Source organism: Anguilla anguilla, chromosome 17 (assembly GCF_013347855.1).
Source record: "Anguilla anguilla isolate fAngAng1 chromosome 17, fAngAng1.pri, whole genome shotgun sequence".
NCBI classification, from domain to species: domain Eukaryota; kingdom Metazoa; phylum Chordata; class Actinopteri; order Anguilliformes; family Anguillidae; genus Anguilla; species Anguilla anguilla.
Genome location: NC_049217.1, coordinates 27,950,530 through 27,973,619, shown reverse-complemented (window position 1 = coordinate 27,973,619; position 23,090 = coordinate 27,950,530). Strand labels below are relative to the sequence as shown.

The 23,090-nt window shown below is 42.9% G+C and overlaps 1 protein-coding gene and 1 long non-coding RNA gene across 2 annotated transcripts in view; one reads left to right on the top strand and one right to left on the bottom strand.

Annotated features, from left to right (window-relative positions):
• The window catches only part of stx1b (syntaxin 1B), a 63,782-nt gene extending 51,333 nt beyond the window's left edge, over positions 1-12,449 (bottom strand). The window contains exon 1 of the mRNA XM_035398008.1: positions 12,139-12,449. Within this exon, the coding sequence (XP_035253899.1) occupies positions 12,139-12,168 (30 nt within the window). The 5' untranslated portion in view covers positions 12,169-12,449. The remainder of the gene's footprint in view (positions 1-12,138) is intronic.
• Positions 12,450-12,576: 127 nt separating this feature from the next.
• LOC118216642 lies at positions 12,577-22,893 on the top strand. The gene is made up of 4 exons (XR_004763046.1): positions 12,577-13,098; positions 21,394-21,525; positions 21,947-22,056; positions 22,331-22,893. It is a non-coding gene; the product is annotated as an uncharacterized LOC118216642 (long non-coding RNA).
• Positions 22,894-23,090: the final 197 nt, after the last annotated feature.

Sequence of the window (23,090 nt, the reverse complement as noted above, 5' to 3'; positions counted from 1 at the left end):
AAACAAATGTTCCGAAATGTCACCCGGGTGTCCATCTCCACCCATATGGTGTCAGACAAGGACACTTTTCAGTCCACATCAATGAAAATTACTGAATATTATTACATTCAAAGCACCTGTGTTAACTGGCAGCAGTCACCATTGGCTGGAGAGATGCAGTCTGTCCTGAGTCTGAACATATTGCTTCTCCGCTCAAACACATACTGTAACACGGATGTGTTTAACTCTTTGAAGAACAGGTTTTTTTTTTTGGAATGTTTTTTCAAAATTCAAGTCAGTGTTCTAGAACTCCACTGCTTTCAGTTACCAGTACTGATTGTGACATCATCAGCGTTAGAATGTTCCGTTAAGAATCAATATCACATATTTGTGATCTTACACCTTAAAGGGTTAAATTGCCCAAAGTTCCATATTTGTCCTTGTTAAACTGATGCCATGGTAAGCTACCAGTCAATGCCAAAAAAGTGTTCACAAAACATTTTTTTTTTTTTTTTGCAATATCGATGGGCCATTATTTCAATTATAGCAATATATAGCAATTATTTCAAAATTTTCACATCCACAAAGTTTAAATGACATCTATGGAAAAAATAGCAAATATCAATTTACGATTAAATATCAAACACAAAATATGGGAGACGTATTCTTTGATATAGCCATATAGTAACATGCACAGTATGAAGGAGGAAAAAAATAATGAATATAGCTTCCAATCTAAGCAGCATATTTCTAACAAACAATGGAATTACGTGTTAAAATATAACATACAACATGTTACTCTATACACCTTAGCTCAGGTACAACAGAGGTACTGTACCATGTGGTTGTTTAGGCCTGGGTTCTCACCTGGGCTCTCATCAGCACACAGGTAAAACAAATGCAAGAAACAGCTGCCGTATTGCTGACTAAGGTCGCGCAGTTGCGCTCAATGAGCAAAATCAGTGATTTTCCGTGGAAAGGTCCACGATCATACTGAGACGTCCAAGTATACACTGAAAGTAGTTCATTATGTAACAGATTCCCTTGTCTCCTGCACGTCCCCGGGGATGTACCTGAATGTAGGCGCAGTGAAACCACAGATCAGGAATCGATGCATCCACAGCCTACTGTACATATAAGGGCCTAGTGTACATATAAGGGCCTACTGTACATATAAGGGCCTGCTGTACATATGCGGGCCTACTGTACATATGCGGGCCTACTGTACATATGCGGGCCTACTGTACATATGCGGGCCTACTGTACATATGCGGGCCTACTGTACATATGCGGGCCTAGTGTACATATGCGGGCCTAGTGTACATATAAGGGCCTAGTGTACATATAAGGGCCTACTGTACATATAAGGGCCTACTGTACATATGCGGGCCTAGTGTACATATAAGGGCCTACTGTACATATGCGGGCCTAGTGTGCACATGCGGGCCTACTGTACATATAAGGGTCTACTGTACATATGCGGGCCTGGTGTGCACGAATGGTGCTGAATTCCCAGGATCGGGCCAAACTGCCACATATTGTACAACATCAGGTTCCAGGCCCACGTGCACCAGCTGCTTTTGTGATCATGGATTGCAGAAAATCAACAACATGAATAATACTGAAGCTGTTCCTTGGAAAAGCAGACCAAGACGACCGCCCCCCCCCCCCAACCCGCAACCTACCGCCCAGCAACCCAACTCCCCCCCCCCAACCCGCAACCTACCACCCAACAACCCAACTCCCCCCTCCCCCCCAAAACCTACAGCCCAGCAACCCAACTCCTCCCCTCCTCCGCAACCTACCACCAAACAACCCAACTCCCCCCCAAAACCTACCACCCAAACAACCCAACCCCCCCTCCCCCTCAGCATTAATTTGCCCTCTTTTTGTGTTTCTGTAAATAAAAATGTTGCTCGTTGCTGCTATGTCATATCAGCCATTACGTGTAGCTTTCCCGCCAAAAGACGGAAGGAAGCTATGCTGCCTCAAAAAAAAAACGTACCGCCACTTGGAGTTCAAATTCATTTACGGAGTAATTGAAGCCTTTCGGGAATAAAAGTGTTGTTTATCTAGGGGAACAATTTTCCAATACTTCGATGCAGTAAAGCATTGATTCACTTCAAGTACATCTGCTCAAAGCTGCACACGAGCGAGATTTCTCGTGAAAGGAGTCTTCTCTATCCGTTTTGAGCCGTGGCGCAGGCACTCAGACAGGTTAATGGTGTTTGGCGTAGTTTTTTTGCAAAAAAACGATCAGTAATTTCTGATTACCTTCCTAAACACGGCCCATACCGTAATTTTATGCGTTCTCCGATCTTCAGTGCGGCTATTTATAAACCTTCAAACATTACCTGTACGTAACTCAGAGAGCTTTACAAATACTGTACTTATCGGGCACGGCTGACGAAGACTCGGGAAGAGCCAAATAAACTGAAAAACCGTCCTTCCAGAATTCCTGAACCGAGGTCTCCTTAGTAACTCCTTGCATAACCACGCGGTACTGACACAAGTCAAAGTAAATATCGCCTATTCCGTATGAAATAATCAGTTGTTAAACGTAAGGTAACCGCTAGTCAGAGTGAATATAGCAGTATGATGCCAGTTACAGTAACATCGGTTTTTACAGTAACATTACTCCCTTGGTACTGTGCTAAAACCTGTGGGCCCAATGTTGACGGTGTCAAGATTGGGTGGGAAAAAAAAACATATGCACATCCCACTCTTTACGTAGGTGCTGGAGCTACAGGGGAATTCAAATGTAAGAAAAGAAGGAAAGCCCGCACGCTGCTCTTCAATGCTCCTGTTTACTGGACTATTTTACAGACAACGTTTCAACCTTCGGGGTCTTCTTCAGGCCAGGTATGGATGTCTGGATGAGGACCTGACGGTCGAAACGTTGTTCAGTAAAATAGTTTAACGCACAGGAGCGATGATGCGCAGTGTGTGGGGTTTTTAAAAAAAATGTATTTTTACTCCCAACGATGATGGTGCAAGATGCAAGGAAAGTTAATGGTCCTGTTGCTCCAAATACTGGCGTTTGGTAAAACGGTCACTGTGCTTCTGCAGTCATGAAATGCATGAAACTGGCTGGTGTACGGAGGAACGAAAGCAAAGAATTCAATTATTTTGTAAAAATCCTTTGATCTCTCACCAGCTCTAAAGAATTTGTCCTGGCTATAAGTTAATAATTTCATGAATGAATTTCATGAAATTCAGTGAATAAACTGTAAAAAAAAAAAACATCACAGATGCCTTCTGAGGGTCAGAGTCTATGTATAAATCTGTGATTTAAGTACCATAGAGACTACACAGGAACCAGCTCCACTACCTCCCATGAATGAGCTCTGGGATGCACTGCATCTGACGCTTGCATTGGGTATAAAGCCTGCCATCTCTTTTGCCTGCCTGCCTGTGTTCGGGGTGACACCAGAGGTGGCATCGCTATGCACAGTGCCATTTATACGAATTACAAAAGGGACACCTCCGTTAATGATTAAAGATCACGAAAACACAAAATGCCACACAACAAACTTAACTTCAACCCTACACACGTCACAAAGCTTGCATAACTCTGTCATAAGCACGGCGTAACACAAGCCTGGGCCAGAAATGCCCACGCATTACAGCTTATGATGGATGTCATTAACACTAAAAAAAAAAAAGAATTTCTACAGTGATCGTCTTCTAACCGTTGTTTTGACGGCTGTTATGTAAAAATCATCTGCATGCATTATACATTATATATATACATTATATATATATATATATATATATATAATGAGCAGCTATGTCATGCTTATGGTAGTGCTCCATAGTGCTACATAAGCTCTGTGTCATATAATTTGAGTTATCCACATGGGTTAGCCAATTATCCTGGGTCTGACTTTCTAAAGCTGGCATACTGACAGGGTTTTGTGGGGGACGACGGTCTGACCAGGTGGTTGCTTGAAGACAATGCAGCCTCATTAATGCCACAGTAATTAGTGCCCACAACTTTAAGACGGCCAGTTTTTCACCGTTGGTCAGATGTTACTGCTGCCAGTCTTTTTTTGAGGTAAATGCATAAAATGCTTAACATTCATTTTTTTGGAGGTTGAGTAGATTAAAACACATTCCTCAGTTTATTAAAAAAAAAACTGCATGTGGTGGCAGTAAAACAGATTCACTTTTAAGGGGTTTATCGATTCAAAAAGCAAACCGAAGATTTTGATAGATTTTAATTTAAATTTTTTTTTTTACCATTTATATAAAGGTCTTTTTCCATTTGCCGACCGATTGCTATTTAACAGCATTAGCCGAATTCGGCATACATGCTCAATGAGCTATCCCTGAACGGCCCTTTATCTGAAATCAGATATTCATTAGCGCTAACAATTGAAAGGTCATTTAATATTTGTACCAATGGCAGATCGTCCAGTCCCATAGGTGGGACCGCCTCGCACACTGGACCTGCTGAGAGCAGCTTGGTTCAGGGCCGCAATCTGCCCGATTTCTGGGAGGGGGCCGATATTTTACGACCAATAAATTCAGCAGAAATGGGGTCTAAGTTGAAGGCGGCAATGCAAAAAAAAAAAAAAAAAAAAAAAAAACAGGTGGAAAAAAAAAAGTGGAATTTGTGGTGAAAATGCCCATTTGAAGAGAAGATTTCGAAAATGTCCTGATTGGTCAATCCGTGGTCGTACCCTTCAAACACCTGCATCTCATAGCACAGGTAGCGCCTGCCTGCTTCTACCTGGGCCTGGGTGAATATACACAGGTACACGCAGGAAAATCGGCCCGACCGATTCAGACACACCTCTTCTGAGCTGCGCTACCGTTTATGCTAGCATCCGCCAACCACATTTCCATCGCTAAAATAGGGTCCTGTGATTTACAGTTCCTTTTTTAAACTGCAGGCTCAAGGTTATTATTTGTACATGGGATAGAGTATAGCAATAGAATAATGGAATAGAATGATATGAATTTTATTTTTTGCAGTCAGTCTGCACTGCAAAAAGTCTGTCTTAACAAGTGTTTTAATCTTGTGATGAGATTTTGAGATTTTTTTTTCCTCTCAAGTAGAAAGTATTACCTTGTTTTAAGATACTTTTTGCCTGACAAGTGAAATTGTCTTACCCCTTTGGCAAATCTTAAAATGAGTAAAAATTGTCTCTTGGCAAATCTATAATGAGTAAAAATGTCTCACCTTATTGGCAATCTTTTTGTCTTATTTAGCAAAAAAAAAGTAATAAAAATGTTAGATTTTAAGACTAAAATATACGAATAAAATACTGACTAAGGTCGACTTAATTTTTGGTTTTTGCATTGCGATGTATGCGTATGGCTTGGATTCATCCATAGTGCTGTGCGGTTGGTCCAACATTTCTATTGATTCGAGGGCCAGCTGATATCCATTCCTCTGAGCAGTAATTAGCACCATGCCTTCCATAAGCATCCCTCAAAGCTGACAAGTGTTGTCCAGACAACGGCGGAGATCAGCCAGAAGAGCAGAAATGGCTTAAGGTATCGAAGTGTCAACCAAATATTTAAACCACAAAAAAAATTTACTCCTATGCTACAAACACACAAACACAAACTGTTCAAACGCGCACAATCTCAAGATCTTACCCAAAGCTATTCTAAATACTCATATAATACAACATGGGATTTTTATATTCACAATTTTAATTCCAGTTAATTTCCTTAACTGAAAAACAGTTGACCCCAACATGGATACACAGAACTATGTATGGTAGACTTGAAAAGCTAGGTTATCCACATGGCTATACATGGCTATATTTTTCTAAATGGTCTAGCAGAATGGTATCTAGCCCGGCATATTTACCCCATAATGTTTTACCTCATATTGCCACCGTATGAAGCCTACTAGGGCTAAACAGGAGAATTATCCAGCTATATTTCCAGGTAATTTTTTTTTTCTGGTGGGGAATGAGCATGTCCGAGAAAATGCCCTCTGTAACTGAACGCAAATGCCATATGCATTCCACTGGGTAAAAAAATACTAATTAAAAGTTTAAAAAAAGTAAATATCCACAACAGCAGAAAAATATAGGGGGAAAAAAACAGTGATAAGCTGCCAGAGAAAAGACAGGTTTATTATTCCCCCTCCCCCACCTCCCCCCGTCCCCCCCGCCCGCCTCAGGTTTGGAATTTCCGAAACTGCAACTTTAGGCGAGTCACGCCGCTGCAAGGTCGTCCGTGCGTTCGGGGGGGGGGGGGGGCCCGGCTAGCGCCCGAGCGTCTCTCTGAGGCGCTAGCCGGCCCAGCTGCCGCTCTTCCTCCTCCGCGCCGTGCACGCTCGCCGTCCGCCTGCCGGGCCGCCCGTCCTCATCGGCACGGCGACCGCGCCGCCGCGTGCGCTAGCCGCCAGAGAGGGAGCCGGCAGGCCGGCCGTAATGAACAGATTTGATAAACGGTCGCCATGAATCATGCATGATAAATTTTATGCATATTGCTGCAGTGGACGATGACGTTCACAGGGTTTTTTTTTTTTTTTTCGTTTTTTTGTTTTGTTTTTTGTGTGCAGCCCTGAAAATATATCAGTTGTGATGCCCACGATTTTCAGCTGATTGCATTCCAGACCTGACTAGCTAATAAGGTAATGCCCGCCGCATCTAGACGCCAGATTTGATACAGATTGGCCCAATGTGAGGGAGCTTGTGAAACTGGTATATTAGGCCCAAACTACGTATGCTGATTGGTTTGTGCCAGCCGTGTAGTTTATGTTAAATTGAATTTGAAAAAAAAAATCTGAGAATCCACAGAGGGTGTGTCACATGACTAGTGAGACGCTATTACGCTCACTAATATTCTATTTTTGGCATATAATGGTATAAAATGACCTTGCAGCTGAAAATAGCGAAAAAAACGTACATTATGTCAAGGTGCAAAGATCTGCAATGTATTAATGATTCCTCTTTTTTTCTTTTTTTTTAACATATTTTTATTGCACTTTTATGCTCGCATATGCTCCTGCCACTGAGAAAACCTCCATAAATTTGAGAGAGCACGAAAAGTGCACGCTCTCCTGGAGAGGCCTGCAGCTGGCCACCCCTTCCCTGTGCAGACCCCCGACTCAGCTGCAGTCCCCTGACTCAACTGCGCAGTCCCCCGGTTCAGCTGCGCAGACCCCCGGCTGAGCTGCGCAGACCCCAAGCTGAGTAGCACAGTCCCCCGGCTGAGCTGCACACACCCCCGGATGAGCTGCGCATACCCCTGGCTCAGCTGTCCGGTCCCCTGGCTGAGTTGCGCAGTCCCCCAGTTTAGCTGCGCAGTCCCCTGGCTGAGCTGCGCAGACCCCCAGTTCAGCTGCACAGTCCCCTGACTCAACTGCGCAGACCCCCAGGCTTAGCTGCGCAGACCCCCAGTTCAGCTGCGCAGTCCCTAGGCTGAGCTGTGCAGTGCCCTGGCCGAGTTGCGCAGACCCCACGGCTCAGTGCGCAGACCCTCGGGTCAGCTGACTGCAGGAGGTGCCCTCGTGTGACAGGCCAGACGCCGTCCCCATTGACGGAAACCCCCCCCCCCTCCCCCCCCCCGCCGCCCGCCCCTCCCCCCAGCCGCCACGCTGCTCCGCAGCCCCGCTACACGCAGGGCTGCTGGACTCAACCCGCCATCGCCCGCGCCGTCACCACGGGGCGTGTCACTGCGCCAAGGACAGGCGCTTCCGCTCGATTATCACGCTCTCTTCCGCCCACAAACAGGCCATAAAACATTTTTTAAAAAGGCACGGGTAACCAAAGTCAGAGGTGCAGCGTGTGGCACTAGCGCAAAGGACTGCGTTCATATCCCCGTCTGTCCCATCAATGGGGCTTTCTGAAACTCATGTTACCTTTATTTTTGGGTTTCAGCCCTATACTGCACAAGGCTGTTTTACAGTAGTAAAGGAAGCAACTGTATTATATTACTATATTATACTGTTACATCTGTGTTATAACGGACGATGGTACACACTAGACAGCGTTGCGCACGACAGATCAAACAGTGCTGGCCAATTTGCTTGTAGGCCTAGGTGTTCAGCACAAGCTGGGCTGAACACCTAGACCTAGGCGTCTTTGTGAAACCCAAACATCTTTGTCACATATGAAAGGTGAACATTCCATAAATGTGTCTGTGAAATGTGATAAATATCACACTAACCTGGAGAAGGCATGTGGTACTGCATGAAACAGAAATCTGGATTTCTGGTTTTTGGGACTGAAATATGGTAGTATAATTTGGAAGAAGATGAGTGGCGATTTGGAGATGTGATGTGTAACATGGAGTGGCACTGTAATATGGTAGAGTAATTTGGATAAAATAAACTACTGTAATATGGTAATTTGGAGATGAGTAGTACCGTAATATGGTAGACTAATTTGGAGAAGGTGAACAGTACTGTAATATGATACAGTAATTTGGAGGTGAATAGTACTGTAATATGATACAGTAATTTGGAGGTGAACAGAACTGTAATATTATACAGTAATTTTGAGGTGAATAGTAGTGTAATATGACACAGTAATTTGGAGGTGAACAGTACTGTAATATATCACAGTAATTTGGAGGTGAATAGTACTGCAATATGGTAGACTAAGTTGGAGAAGGTGAACAGTACTGTAACATGGTACAGTAATTTGGAGGTGAATAGTACTGTAATATGATACAGTAATTTGGAGGTGAACAGTACTGTAATATGGTAGACCAATTTGGAGAAGGTTAACAGTACTGTAGCATGGTACAGTAATTTGGAGGTGAATAGTACTGTAATGTGATACAGTAATTTGGAGGTGAATAGTACAGTAATATGACACAGTAATTTGGAGGTGAATAGTACTGTAATTTGGAACAGTAATTTGGAAGTGAATAGTACAGTAATATGACACAGTAATTTGGAGGTGAATAGTACAGTAACATGGTACAGTAATTTGGAGGTGAATATTACACAGTAATTTGGAGGTGAATAGTACTGTAATTTGGTACAGTTATTTGGAGGTGAATAGTACTGTAATATGACAGAGTAATAATTTGGGGGCAAATAGTACTGTACTATGGTACAGTGATTTTTAGATGGTGAATAGTACTGTAATATGGTTGAGTGATTTATAGACGATGAATAGTACTGTAATACGGTAGAGTAATTTATAGACGATGAATAGTAATGTAATATGGAGAAAGTTTTAGGCCTGGGTCCACAGAAAAGCATATTGTGACAAATGTTTGTAAAATGTGCTATACAAATAAATTCAATTTTATTTGATTTGATTTGGAGATGATTAATGGAACTGAAATATGGTACAGTAGTTTGAATAATGTGAGACAAGTATGATACAGTAGTAGAAAACAGCATTTGGTGGGAACACCATTTGAAAGGTAATTCATACATATTCTTCTACTCATTCATTCTATAATATAACTATTCATGTTCACAATTATCTAAAATAGGTCACACACAACTAAAAATAACTCATTTGAGCACATTTGTACCATCACAGATACATACACATGCAGCACAAGCGCTTTGTAATCCCATTTGGTTTTGCTACCATTTAATCATAAATTATGGTGCATTTTTAGCAAGCACATAGACATAACCATGTTTTATATTAGCATATTTGTTCAGAACTAAACATAGTAATGTCTCATGGCACTATATGTGTTTATATATATATATATATATATATATATGCTTATTCACAATTATTATTTGTTGGTGAATGTTATGTTTTCTATCTCATCTATGTCTTAGAGACATTACACTTGCGTATCTGTATTCCAGGTGCTTTTCATATACCCACTGTCTGTCATATACATATGTTGCCTATTGAGTACAGAAAATTCAAATGCTCTGTACTGTAGTTTTTTGTACAATAGGCTACATTTAAAAATGCAGGCCGTAATTTTTGTGCTCTCTGATCCTCGTGTCTGAGCTCCTTATCGGTTACTACAGCGAGGTAATACACTTTTAAAGACTCCACCACAAGATCAAGTCAGTACGATTTCCATTGCATCGTTCTTTGACATAGCTTTGGTCACCTTTTGATTTTTCTACAGGTCGTTTTACGACAACTCAATGAGAAAAGCAGAAATTATTTTTAAAAAATACAAATGATACGAACCGGTCATACACAGGCTGAAAGTGTGTGTTTGACGATGCATGTCAGGTACTGTATGCTACCGATGTTCAATTAATCAATTTCAGTCGCGGGCACGATATAGTGTTTCATATATATATATATATATATATTTATTTTTCCTGAGGTATTTCGGTATGATCGATGCTATTTCAGACTTGCGCTTTTAAGGTATACGTAGCCTGTGTGCGCGACTCAGTTTGAGTTCTGTTCGCAGGCGTTGCTCTGAAACAACCCCCACCCATCTTGTAATCAATGAGATTGGAACAGACGGCAGAATTTGTGCTGCAATGCACACCCGCACGCGCACACGACTGTGTAACGGCCGTCTCTTCCACTCGCACAGAAACACACATTGCGTAGCCTACAGTCCGCTGCCCCCTCGGTAGCCTAACATACGCACCCATCCCTAATTAAGGTTCGTTCAGAGGGACGATAAATACGTCACGATGCCAACGGATCATACGATTATATGCAATATAATCACAAGTCAATCGTACGGCCATTGCTACCGGAGCTGCAACTTAAAATTGCATTATCATATTAGCGCTGTTAATCCAGTTAACGTGGACCAACGTACAACGGCAATTTACCTTGCACAAATTTCAGAATCGCTGACACATTATCAAGAGAAAAGGAAGCCGGAGCTGGTATGATGACACAAGACCTGCCCATCGATAATAAATGCCGAATATAGAAACCACCTCGCTTCACTAAATTAACACGCGTACAAGAAGGCGGAAAAATCTCTATGAACGCTGCATTACACACGCAAACGCCATAGCAAGATTTAAGTCGATGGATCTGCAGTGAGCGTCGAGGCGAACGCCAGTGTCAAACCGAGAGTGAGGCTGTGCACAGCGTTTTATTCTAAATGCTCAAAAAAATCCCTGGGGTACGTCCACTTACCAACGGTTATAATGAGGATAATAGCAACCATCGTATTTGCAAACACTGCGCGGAGTTTTTGCCGTATCCCGCATTTCGCAATACAATGTATGTTACGGGACAATATTAGCACTGTAACATAAATCTGCGGAACAACCGTTCCAGGCGTTTCTACGCGAATCTTTTATTGATCAACGTCCACAGACACTAGGGGCTAGGCAATGTAAAAGAGTCATTGGGCCTTACATTGGCGTCTATTTCCTAGGCAAAGGCGAGATGCACAATTTCATCGCAGAAGGATGTGCGTGTATATTAAATCATCTTTGACAGTTGTGTTTCGCCATGATGGGTCAGAAGAGTAATAATCATTGTAAAACATCAGTATATGCCCACACACATACACACGTGTGTGTGCAATTCAGGAGAATACACACATGAAAATATGCAGTGCCTTAAATCGTCGCTCTCACTGGAATAGGATACTTTCCTTAATTAAATTCCACAATCTCAATAAGTGACCTCGTCCCACTCCTTTACCCCACTCGCTACAACCAACCAGCAAGTAACAGACATTCGCGCACTAAAATGATTCTGACGGTATATTTCTATGTACCAGGATTTAATGCCTTAGCTTGCCAGAAGACTTCACCGGTCGACCGGTTAATGGAATCTGGGATGCACATTTGTACGAGTGATCCACCACAATCAAACGAATAGCCTACGTCTGCTTATACATCCGAATTCATTAAAAGGCTTGTTATTTCCATCATGATTCGTCTAGCGGCGTGTTTGTGCTTGTGTCCTAGCGGTTTATTTGCCTTTGGATCGCCGCATTTTTGATTGATCGTCCCCGGTGAATGGAATTATTTCGCCCATGTAATCTATGTTATAATGGGCAACCCAAGCCCATTAATTCTAGGGGCTACATACGTGCACGAGAACACAAGCGAAATGCGGAAAATCGCTCCTAGCATGTCATCTGGGCTATCCGTCCTCTGTAAAATTCCACAATCGAATGCTTACATATTATTAGCCGTGGACTAGCGGTTAGATGTCAGCGGCGGACGCCAGATTGCGGTGAAGATTCGGGAGGAGAGAGAGAGGAGGAAAATGGAGATTATGGGAGGAGGGTACGGATGGGAGAAATATGTTATCTTACACTTCGTAGTTCCTGCGTACGGTCCTTCATTGTTTCCCCGCCGTGTCGGCTAAAATATTATCGCTTGGATTTCGCAGCCTCGTCCGTTTTCTTCTTTTCCTAGTGTCCGTCTCTTATATTTTTCTGCTGATATTCGTCTTTCGGGGTTCCTTTTCCCCAATGAACCCTCGCTGTCCTTTTTTTTCCTTCCTCTATCCCCCCGTATACGGTGCTTGTGGGTCCTCCGAAGCGGTGCAGTGTGGTCCCGCAGCGCGCTCCGTGTCCAGCGAATGAATGTGATACGAGCGCGCGGTACTGATGCTGCAAAAAAAAAAAAAAAAGATGAAAAAAGAAGCGATGCAGAGGGATGAGACTCTCCTGCGCAGGCGCGCTCCTCTTCGTCCATCTCTATCACTTTACCTGCTACCCCTCCCCCTCCGCCCTTTTTCGCGTCAGTGTCTCTCCGCAGAGCGTAATCAGCCGGCGCTCTCCATGCCAACCAGGGAGCTGTAGTTTGTTTTAGGTGAACGATAAACAGGATGGTTTCAATACATAAGAGAAACTGGCGTAGGCCATTTGCGCATACATCCCCCAAAGACAGGGTTTTTTTTACGGAGGGACCGTAGACCACCTATTGGTAACAGCGAGCTGAAACAAAAACGTGGGATGTGTTCACATTTCTTTTTTTCTCTGAACACATTTTTCTCCAAACCACCTACTTTCCTGCATGTGGGCAGACTGCTTGAGCAAGCCTTTGTCCAAAATGATGAACAGTATTGAAATATGCAAAACAATTTAAGATGCAGGATTTCTATTATTATTGTTATTATTTTGAAGAATAGGTCATAACCTAGTTGTTTTCAGAATGTCACAGATGGCCCAGTGATGTTTCCCCCTAGGGGTCACGGGGAAGCCAGCCAAAGAACGCCACAAAATCCATGGAAGGGATTTCCAGTTGTTAACCACAAATCCGGACAAATGGTAAGTGGTATTATGAATATTATAATATATTTAAGAACACACAGACACAGGGGTGTTCTGCTAAATCACTGTTTCCTCCGTATGGTGACGCCCCATGGTCTGGTACTGAATCCTGACCATGTATGTCACTGCAGGCTTTGGCTGCTGGCCCCGCAAGGCGGTGCATAATTAGTCATAGCACGGGCCAGGAAGGGAGAGAGTCGTCGCCACCTCAACGAGCAAGAGCGACTCCTCTGGTCAGTCGTGTACATGCACTCTGCACCAACTGCGCATAAAAACGTTCACCGTTGCCGTACAAATGCAAAGACTGCACGGGTCAGCTGGTGCACGGAGCGGAAATAAGCAGCAGCTGGCACCCTCGTGCTTGGAGAGACGCGTAGGGTGGTCTGCCCCATACTAATACAATTGGGTTTTCTCCATTCAGATGAAATTTAAAAAAAAATGTATTCAAAAAATTGCAAAGTTAAATTACATTTAAATGTAAATTACATTATATTTATTTTTATTACGCTATATATTACGCTATATTTATCACACGTGGTTACTTTACATATAGCGTAACTGATAATCGACAACGCGTAATATGGGTGTGCGTACCAAAAAAAAAAAGTCAAACATCTAAATAAAAACGAAACAGAACAACAAAGCCCGCGCATCAAGGCGTACGCTACAGATTCACCCGGATGTGTGGAGCACCTGTGGGAGCGAACCTGTATTCAGGAAGTAGTAGCCTATTAGAGAGATAGTCCTAGCGAATTATGACATATGATATATCTCTAACGGGACCAGGGTTCGGACAGATAGAAATCAGAAAACGCTTTTGATATTTTTTTAAGAATGTGAATATCGGTAGATTTACATTTCACGCCATTGAACTCGGTATTTATGGTGAAATAGCTTGTATAGAATATTGAACCAGTAAACCGAAACAGGACCGTTAATTTTGTTCTTGTCGTTCTTGTCATAAGACGCTATAGGTCATTGGCCCTATCCATAGAATCGTTGATGCTCCACTTGTAGAATTTTACTGCATAATCTGTACAGAACCTGGCATTCCTCTTTGACTCTTACCACTGCACACCTAACAGTTTTAAGGTCCTAGCATACACATAGAACTTAGGATATCTGCACCCTGTAGTCACTCACATGTACACTAGTGTCATAGCAAGATACACAATTGTATTTATGCAGGCTACACAACCCAAAGACATCTATCAAGTTAGATAGCGATTTGTATAAAGCCACACTACTGGCAGACAGCAGTCTCCTCCTTCCATGTATAACTGTTGGCACAGAGGAAAAGTCAAAACATAATTTTTGGAGTCCGATAACTGAGATAACATAATTAATAAATGAATACCATTTCAGTATAATACCAAGCCTAAGCCACTCAGATACTTTCGCTCTTTGGTTTGCGGAGGGGTTTCTTACAGTTGGTGACCTCAACGGGATACGTTTTGGTTTCTTGCTGTTGGTGACCTCGACGCACCGTCTGGTGCATCTGAGTGGTTTCTTACACGACACAGCCATATCATGTAATAAACACACATTACATTACAGGGAGCTACTTCTCAACTTAGTGGGAATAAAGACATAAGTATGCGGGGTTGAGAAATCAGTTTGCAGTGTAGTTCTACTGCCGTTTAAAAATGAAGAGTCTTCGGTGTAGGGTTTTTGTCACTTCACGTATAGTTACACTACATACAATGTTTGAGTCAATTACATCAGTTGGCACTGTCATTCTGCTGCAACATTATAGCCCATGGCATTAGGCTGACTGGTAAAATGACAAGTACAGTATGTGACACAAGAAACGCAGGCACCAGCTAGGTATCCGAGCCCAGAAAAAAAAAACAGAATGTAAGTAAATCAGGCACTGCGATGCCCCATTAAAAAAAAGAAAACAACACTGTTGTGAGAGAGCCATCTCTCTCTTTCTCTCTCTCCCTCTCTCTCTCTCTTCCTGAGAGACACATAAATCAAACCTGCTTTAAAAGTTAATCACTTGGGTGTGTGTCGGAGGATCTGCATGTCAGACTCCCTTCGGCAGCCCCTGGCCCTGCTCTGCTAATACAGTGGGGTTTAACTGCGACACACCGTGCCCCCGTCGGCTGCTGTCGAATCCCAACCGTGCCAGGAGCCTGCATCCATAACGGCCGGCGCTTAATTAGATCGAACGGGGAACGGAGTGTGGCAGTTTTGGGCTTTTGCGCAACAGCACCCCATGTGGTCGACATGGGTATCTGCAGTCTGCCTTTTCACCAACCTGCTCTGAAATGGAGAATGCACACTGCAGCGGACTGAATGTGGGGCGGGATCAGAGGACTGTCAAGTGAGAAATGATGACTGGCAGTACGCACCTCAGAGCAGACACACACACGTTCTCGCTGCTGCTGCTGGAAGTGGCCAGTAGGGGGAGCGCTTCCGTCTGATATCAATCAGAAAAACTGATGGCCCCGTACAGTGACACCGGACACCGTACAGTAGTATTAGTTGTCATCTCCTGGATGAGGTCCCAAATCCTGACTCACCGAGTTCATTTAAGTTCCCATCTCGGTTATTGCAAAGAATAGGAGTCTCCCCTGGTGTCCTGGCAAAATTCCCAACTAGAGTCTCCCTCAATCTGGCCTCCAAATCAACCCCAGGTTAATTAGCTTAATAATTATCTCCCTCTCCATTTCAGCTGATGTCTGCTGAACGTTCTAGCGCAAAATGGCCGCTTTGCATTGCCCCGGAGGGTGCTGTGTATTTGCGGTAGATTAGGTGTGATCATGAACGGCACCGTCTAAATGCAATCCCTTATTTTTTAGTGTTTTCTTTGCACATGTATTATTTAATTTGATTGTGCATGCAGGTATTCTTTTATGATTTTATTATTTTGTCAAAACCTCATCCTTTAAGTGCACCCCTACGGTCACTGCTAAAAGTGTACGTGTTAATGGCTGGCTGGAGCTGGAGTGTGAAAACAAGGTCCCACTCAAAGCCGTAAGCAGACTTTCCAGCTCCTCCTTTCAGTTAATTCACAGCAGAATTAAACTTTTAAAGTTCAGCACACTTTGAGGCCCAAATAAGTTTCATTTATAGAACTCTGCAACGTGTTTGATCTTGGCTTACCTAAATATTTATATTAATAGATTTTTCTGAACTCTGGAACTGGAAGTTTTATGCCAGGGGTAAGGATTCGTCAGGTAGTCCCCCTGGCTCTGCCGTAAGCTCTGTTCTGCAGGTAACAGCCGAGCCGGTTCACCTTCAAAGAAGCAGGTACTGTATGCTGTCTCTTGATCGTGTAGTCTGTCACTGCAGGTTGCCCCAACACTGTGGCTAATTTGTTGATGTATATTTTTAAAACAGCGTAAGACTTAAAGTGTAGCCCTGTCTCGCTCAGAACACATTGGCTTTTATTGTTGTCAGTTGATCTAAAAATGTATTTTCTGTGTACATTTATTTTGTTTATTTTATTATAACCTTTACCACTATATTAGAGCTAAATTGCACTAAACTAGACACTTGAGAAGATTCACATTTGTACCTTCAAGATACAGACAGCTCATCTGCTAAGCTGAACATGCTAATTTTGGGGGAGATCCTGTGGATCGTTCTGTAGGACAGCCGAATCTCAACCTGTTTACGAATCGTCCCACAGAGTTGAGGGGTTCGTTGGTTCCTCTCCTCTGCACTCTATACTGTGTTTCCATCTCTACCCATAACCCCCTCTGCTTTACCCCCATGAAAAAGTGAACACACACACACACACACACACACACAAGTAGGGTGGACTGTCAGCTCTTCTTTTAAAAAAAAGATGGCACTTTTTTTTAGCCATATTTTTTTTTAGTGTTGTCTAAACCCCATTGTGAATAGCCACTCATCCCAAATACAACAGTGAGCAGAGGAGAACATTGTACCATGGTTCCCATTCCCACCCCTGTTCCTGGAGATCTACCTGCTGGTAGGTTTTCACTCCAACCCTAACAAAGCACACCTCACTCAACAGCTAGAGATCTACCGTCCTGTAGGTTTTCACTCCAACCCTAACAAAGCACACCTCACTCAACAGCTAGAGATCTACCGTCCTGTAGGTTTCCACTCCAACCCAAACAAAGCACACCTCATTCAACAGCTAGATATTTTTGTTGAGCAGCTAATTAGTAGAATCGGGTGTGCCAAATTAGGGTTGAAATTAAAACCTACAGGATGGTAGATCTCCAGCGACAAGGTTGGGAACCGCTATCATAGTGTTAATGAATCGGATGTATACGGTGAAATTAAAAATCCCAGAGCGCTTCACAGTGAACGGAGGAATCTCACCAGAACTTCCACAGATGTCTATCACACACCTGCGCCATACACATCGGAGGTTTGGCACCTGAACCGCCCACCAAACCTAGGATTAGGTGGATAGGGAGAAAACGTACCCAAATAAAACGATTGGGGAGTGATTAAGTGGCCAGGCTGTGGGAGCCAGTTTGGGAATTTTGCCAGGGCACTGTTGAGGCTTAGTAAGCATTTAAATAATTAATGATTATTTAGTTTTTCTTAATTACCGTCCCTTTCAGGGGCCAAACCAAAGGCCTTGATGGGTCACGTTTCGGACATCGCTGCTTTACAGTGCCTCCCCCCCCCCCCCCCCCCCCGATGCAAATTAGCCGCCCTGAGGTCTTCGCCCCATGGGTTACCCCTCCCTCGGCCAGTGGGTCTTACGAACCCGGAGCCATCATCACCGACTGCATACATCATCACCACTCGCCCCGCGGACGAAAAGTAATTAAATAAATCATTATGGGCAACCTAGGGTGGGGTTTGCTTAAAGTTGCTTAATGTGCCTTTTCTTATGGCAAGATGTGTGCCAGGGTTCTTCAATGACCGCCTCCTTGATTTTCCTTTTTTATTTTTATTTTTTAAATGATGTGCACCGGCCAAATGTTTTCAATTAACCGATTTCTATGTGCCAATAAGATGTATTGCATATGTGTTAAGCAGGCAACACAGATGCCTGCTTAAAATGTGCATAGCTATTACTTAGTATTCTGATTGACTTGTCACAAGTATTTAATGTATCTGAGTTCTATTTATTTTTTTATTTTCAGTGACTGATTGATAGTATGTCTGTGCTGAGTTTCGCTCGTGGGCTACCAGTAGAATAGCCCTGATGTATGTGTTATCCCTCCATGTTAGTGCCAAGCAAAAGCATTAAGAATCTGAGCCTCTCATTCGTTATCCTGTGTGGCAGCACAATCCCTACGTGGACGGCTGCAGTACGTATAAGTACAGCTCATATACTCAGGAGCTCCAAACTTCATTAATGTGAAGTGTACAGAGTAGATGATTTATAGCTGCTTGACAGAGTCCTTACCTTCAACATTTCTGTATATTCCCCCTCCTTTCAGTCTCTTGACCCACCCCAACGCAGGCTACTTAATCACTTTAGGCGTAGCCGATGGAGACTATGAGGAATTAAATGTTTTCCCTTGAATTAGAGGAAAAGGTTTTTCCTTTAAAAAAAAAAGAAACAACTATAAAATCAACTTGCCCTGTGATAAATTGGCGGCCTGTCCAGGGTCTATTCCTGCCTCTCACCCAATGCACGCTGGGACAGGCTCCAGCACACCCCGCAATCCTGCTCAGGATAAGCGGGTATACATAACGGATGGATGCATGGATGTAAAATAAACTACAGAACATACAGTAGCTCAGGTTAAGTTCTGTCAGAACAAGGGGGCATAGGCGGAAATTAATTAAAGGGAAAAAAATGGTCCACCGATATTGGGATGTATGTAGTTGTAATACTTGGAAACATGGCAGACCATTTAGTCGATGTAAGTACCCTTGGGGTGTTCGAGACATGGTCAGTGCATCTGAACTCTGCAATCCTGGTCTTGAAATGTCGTCTGTATTTGACTTTTTTTTGTTCCAAAATTTGACAAAATTTTAATTCCTGAAATGTAACAAACTGCCAGTAATACTTAATTACACCATGCCTAATTGGCAGGTGATTTACCCAAATTGTGTTAGGATATACACAGGATATAAAGAATATACATGCTGACATACAAGAGAATATCCCATATTCACTAAAGAATTTAAAATGGTCAGCTCTGTTCTCAGACAACTAATTCTGTTATTTTCTGCATTGTGCTTTTGGCAAATCATTATTCTTCTCAGACATTATCCCATTTCTACCACATTAATCATCTAAGCTGAAAAGGTAATTGACCCTAATTAAGCATAGACAATACTTACAAGTGACTCTCACATGTTAAATTCAGTTTGATTCCTTACTACCATGGACGTGCTGCAGTAATTCAAATGTTGTGTGTAGGCAGGGGCATATTCGTTTTTGTTAGAAGTAGTGGGAAATGCCCACATTAAAAATGAGAGCAGTTTTTTAACTTGCACAAAAAAATTAAATAAATAAAAAATTGTATTAGCAATAAGAAAATTGTTTGCAGTGGTATACAAAAAAAGATAAATTAAAAGTGGTGAATGTACAAAATTCAAATGAACTTTGTCATTGTTCTCCTCTGTCATTGATTTGTGGTTTTTGGTGAAACTTGGTCCATGGGAAGACAGATATCTTTCTACATTGACTGAATTACCATGGCCAAGTACTCTTTTGCCTTTTGAGTAAAGTTTGGAAATATTTCTTTGAATGTATCCCAGAATTCACCCAGTGACATTGCAGTGCCGGTTCCTTGTGCAAATAATTTATAATTGCCAAGCTCGGATCTACAGTTTCTGTCGAAACTGGAGAGTAGCAGGTAGGTTGACACATCGAGTATATGCAAAGCTTGCTTGGAATCAAAAATCCTAACAGCCTCAAGAAATTAGTGAGCTGGTTGTTAGAAATGTGGTTTATTTTTTATTTGATCAGGGTTGTAATATGTCTTGTAATTCCCTGCAACTTCATTGAAGGTTATGAGGCATTGATGGTTTATTGGTTTTTACTGTGCTATGCATCTGCTGAGCAAGTGCACAACATCCATTTCTAAGCTGTTAAATTTCATTATAGGTTTCATGGATTCTGATCACATGACTTTCTCAGTGCCTTGAGCTCTGTCAACATAATGGTGTTTGGTGTTACGTCCATCTCCATTTACACAAATCTGGGATAAGAGCGGGCGTGCACTATATGACCAAACGTGTCTGTACACCCCTTGGTCTGGGGCTGTTTTTCATGGTTTGGGCTTGGCCTCTTAGTTTCAGTGAAATGCTATGCTATAGCATACAATTACATTCTAGATGATTATATGCTTGCACAACAGTTTGGAAAAGGCCCTTTGCTGATTCAGCATGGCAATGCCACCAGGCACACATCGAGGTCCATATAGAAATGGTTTTGTCAAGAACGGTGTGGAAGAACTTGACTGGCCTGCACAGAGCCCTGACCTCAACCCCGTCCAACACCTTTGGGATCAATTAGAAAGCTAACTGCGAGCCAGGTCTAATCACCCAATCAATGCTCAACCTCACTAATGTGCTTCTGGCTGAATGGAAGCAAATCCCTGCAGCAGCAATGCTCCAAAATATAATACAAAACCTTCCCAGAAGAGTGGAGGTTGTTATAACAGCAACGGGTGGACCAACTCCATATTAATGCCCATAATTTTGGATGGGATTTTGGATGTCCACATACTTTTAGCCATATAGTGTACTATATCTGCTGGGCATCTGCTGCAGAATACCTACTTCCCCATCTAGTTTTACATGGTTCGGGGGGGAAACTTTTATTCACAGAGAAGAACCTTGCCCAGTAATCACTCTCCTAATATGCTCCATGTAACACATTTTCCAGCTTGGACAAAGTTCAAAAACATTCTTGACAGTGGCCGCAAGTTTGTCGATCTTAGGGAAATTAGTTGACCGAACACTACTAGCTAGTGGAACAACGTGGGCATTGCAATTTAAATGTGCTGAATTTGGCAAAGAGCTTTTAAGGATTTTTTTAATGTGCTTTTTAACATATAATTTGCACTGTCAGCCACAAATCCAGTCACTTTTTCGAAACCAATATGATAATGCAATAAGTATTTCTGCCATCCACCACTGAGGAGTGATTCACGGCAGTTACGCAACAAGGCGAACTTCCAGATCGGCTGCGAGGGATTTCCCTTGTGGATCAAATAAAATATGCAAGACATAATTGTCGTCGCCATCTGTTGATTCTTCAATGACCACAGTCGTTCCATTCAGCAGCTCTTTAATGTTTTTAATGCAGAGTAGCAGTCTGCTGCTTCTACGTGCTTCTACTGAAGCTGTCAATCTGACGCTTAATGCTGTCTTTTCTCCTGCCGACAGATGATTCCCTCGCGATGTTGATCTTACACCTTAATTCAGTGGTCTCCGACCCTGGTCCTGGAGAGCTACAGGGTCTGCTGGTTTTTGTTTTCACCCTAAAATCAGCACCCAGTTGAGACCCCAAGACACCAGGTGAGTTGAGTTAACTGTGTGATCAACTGCTCTGATTGATTCATGAAGTGCAGAGTCACCGTGAAAACCAGCAGACCCTGTAGCTCTCCAGGACCAGGGTTGGAGACCACTGATATGGCCTCTTGAGATTTATTGATCAATTGCAGGTTGTGCAAAATAAATTCAATCCGCCGGTATGCAGTGGACCAGGCGTGTACTGCTTCGCTCGATCGCTCAAAGACATGCTGTCCACAGCATTTAGCTTTCCATCCATGCTCACTTTCCTTTCTCTGACTCTCTCCGCGTTAGATCAACTCATTGTTTGCATAAACGTCTCAATTAGAAACTCTGTTGAACGATTAGTCATTTGACTGTGCAGTTGAAGTGCCTTCGGGGACCTCCTGGAGGATAACTGTTGAAGTGCAAGTTTAAATCCCTGCAGGTCACATGGTGGAGACTGCAGTCATGTGAGTGTCTAGCACTGGGTCCAACCTGGTCTTGAACACACCAAGGGTACCTCCGGTTTCCCCACCACAGTCCAAAGACATGCAGGTTAGGAGAGTCTAAATTGCCTATAGGCATCAGTGTGTGATTGAATGGTGTGTGTGTGTGTCCTGCAATAAAGTGGCCAGTGTGTTACTATTACAGCCACTCCCTGAATAGAAAAAGTCAGAAAAAAGAATAAAAGAAAAACTTTTAAAAGTGCAACATTTATTCCCCAAATTTTTCAGTCGCAAACCTGACCTGTGTCTGAAGCATGTCCTGTTGAGTCAGGATGGTGCAGACTGTGCATTCCCCAAAACAGCCTTCTGCCTTGTTTCATCAGTCAGCCAGCTGATCTGTGCCACCAACCAGACTGCTGATCTGCACTGCCAGCCTGCTGATCTGTGCATCCAGCCTGCTGATCTGCGCAGCCAGCCTGCTGATCTGTGCCTCCAGTCTGCCGATCTGCGCAGCCAGTCTGCCGATCTGCCCAGCCAGCCTGCTGATCCGCGCAGCCAGCCTGCTGATCTGCGCAGCCAGTCTGCTGATCTGTGCATCCAGTCTGCTGATCTGCGCAGCCATTATCTGTTCAAGACCTGGCAATTATTTTTTCAGTCTCTGGTTATGAGTCTCTGGTCTTCATCTCAAAGAACCATATATTCTACTATGTTGAAACCTGCACTGCAAGGGGCATTCAATAAAAAATAAAATTATTTGCATTTTTGAAAATACTTTCACTGTAACATGCTGTCGTTGTCCAAGACACAAAATATTATGATACAAAACAGTCAAGATAGCGTTGAGCACGGCAGCCGAGTTTGGAGCTCCCAGCCTGCTTTGTGTATCGTTGACAGTGCAGCACTTTGTTGATTTCAAATGCTGCATCGTGTTGATGTCTAATCCTGATGTTTGAGTAGTTATTTTATTCATTTTATTGTGCAGCTACTGCCTTGTTGAACAGTCCTTCACTGAAGAAGTTCACTCACCTTGCATAGATGTGTAAACTGTGACAGTAGGTGACAATAAAAATTAAAAAAAACTTGAAACTTGGAAAAAATAAAAATAAGCAAAGTTGTTTTTTTTTTCCTGCCGGGGTCACAGGA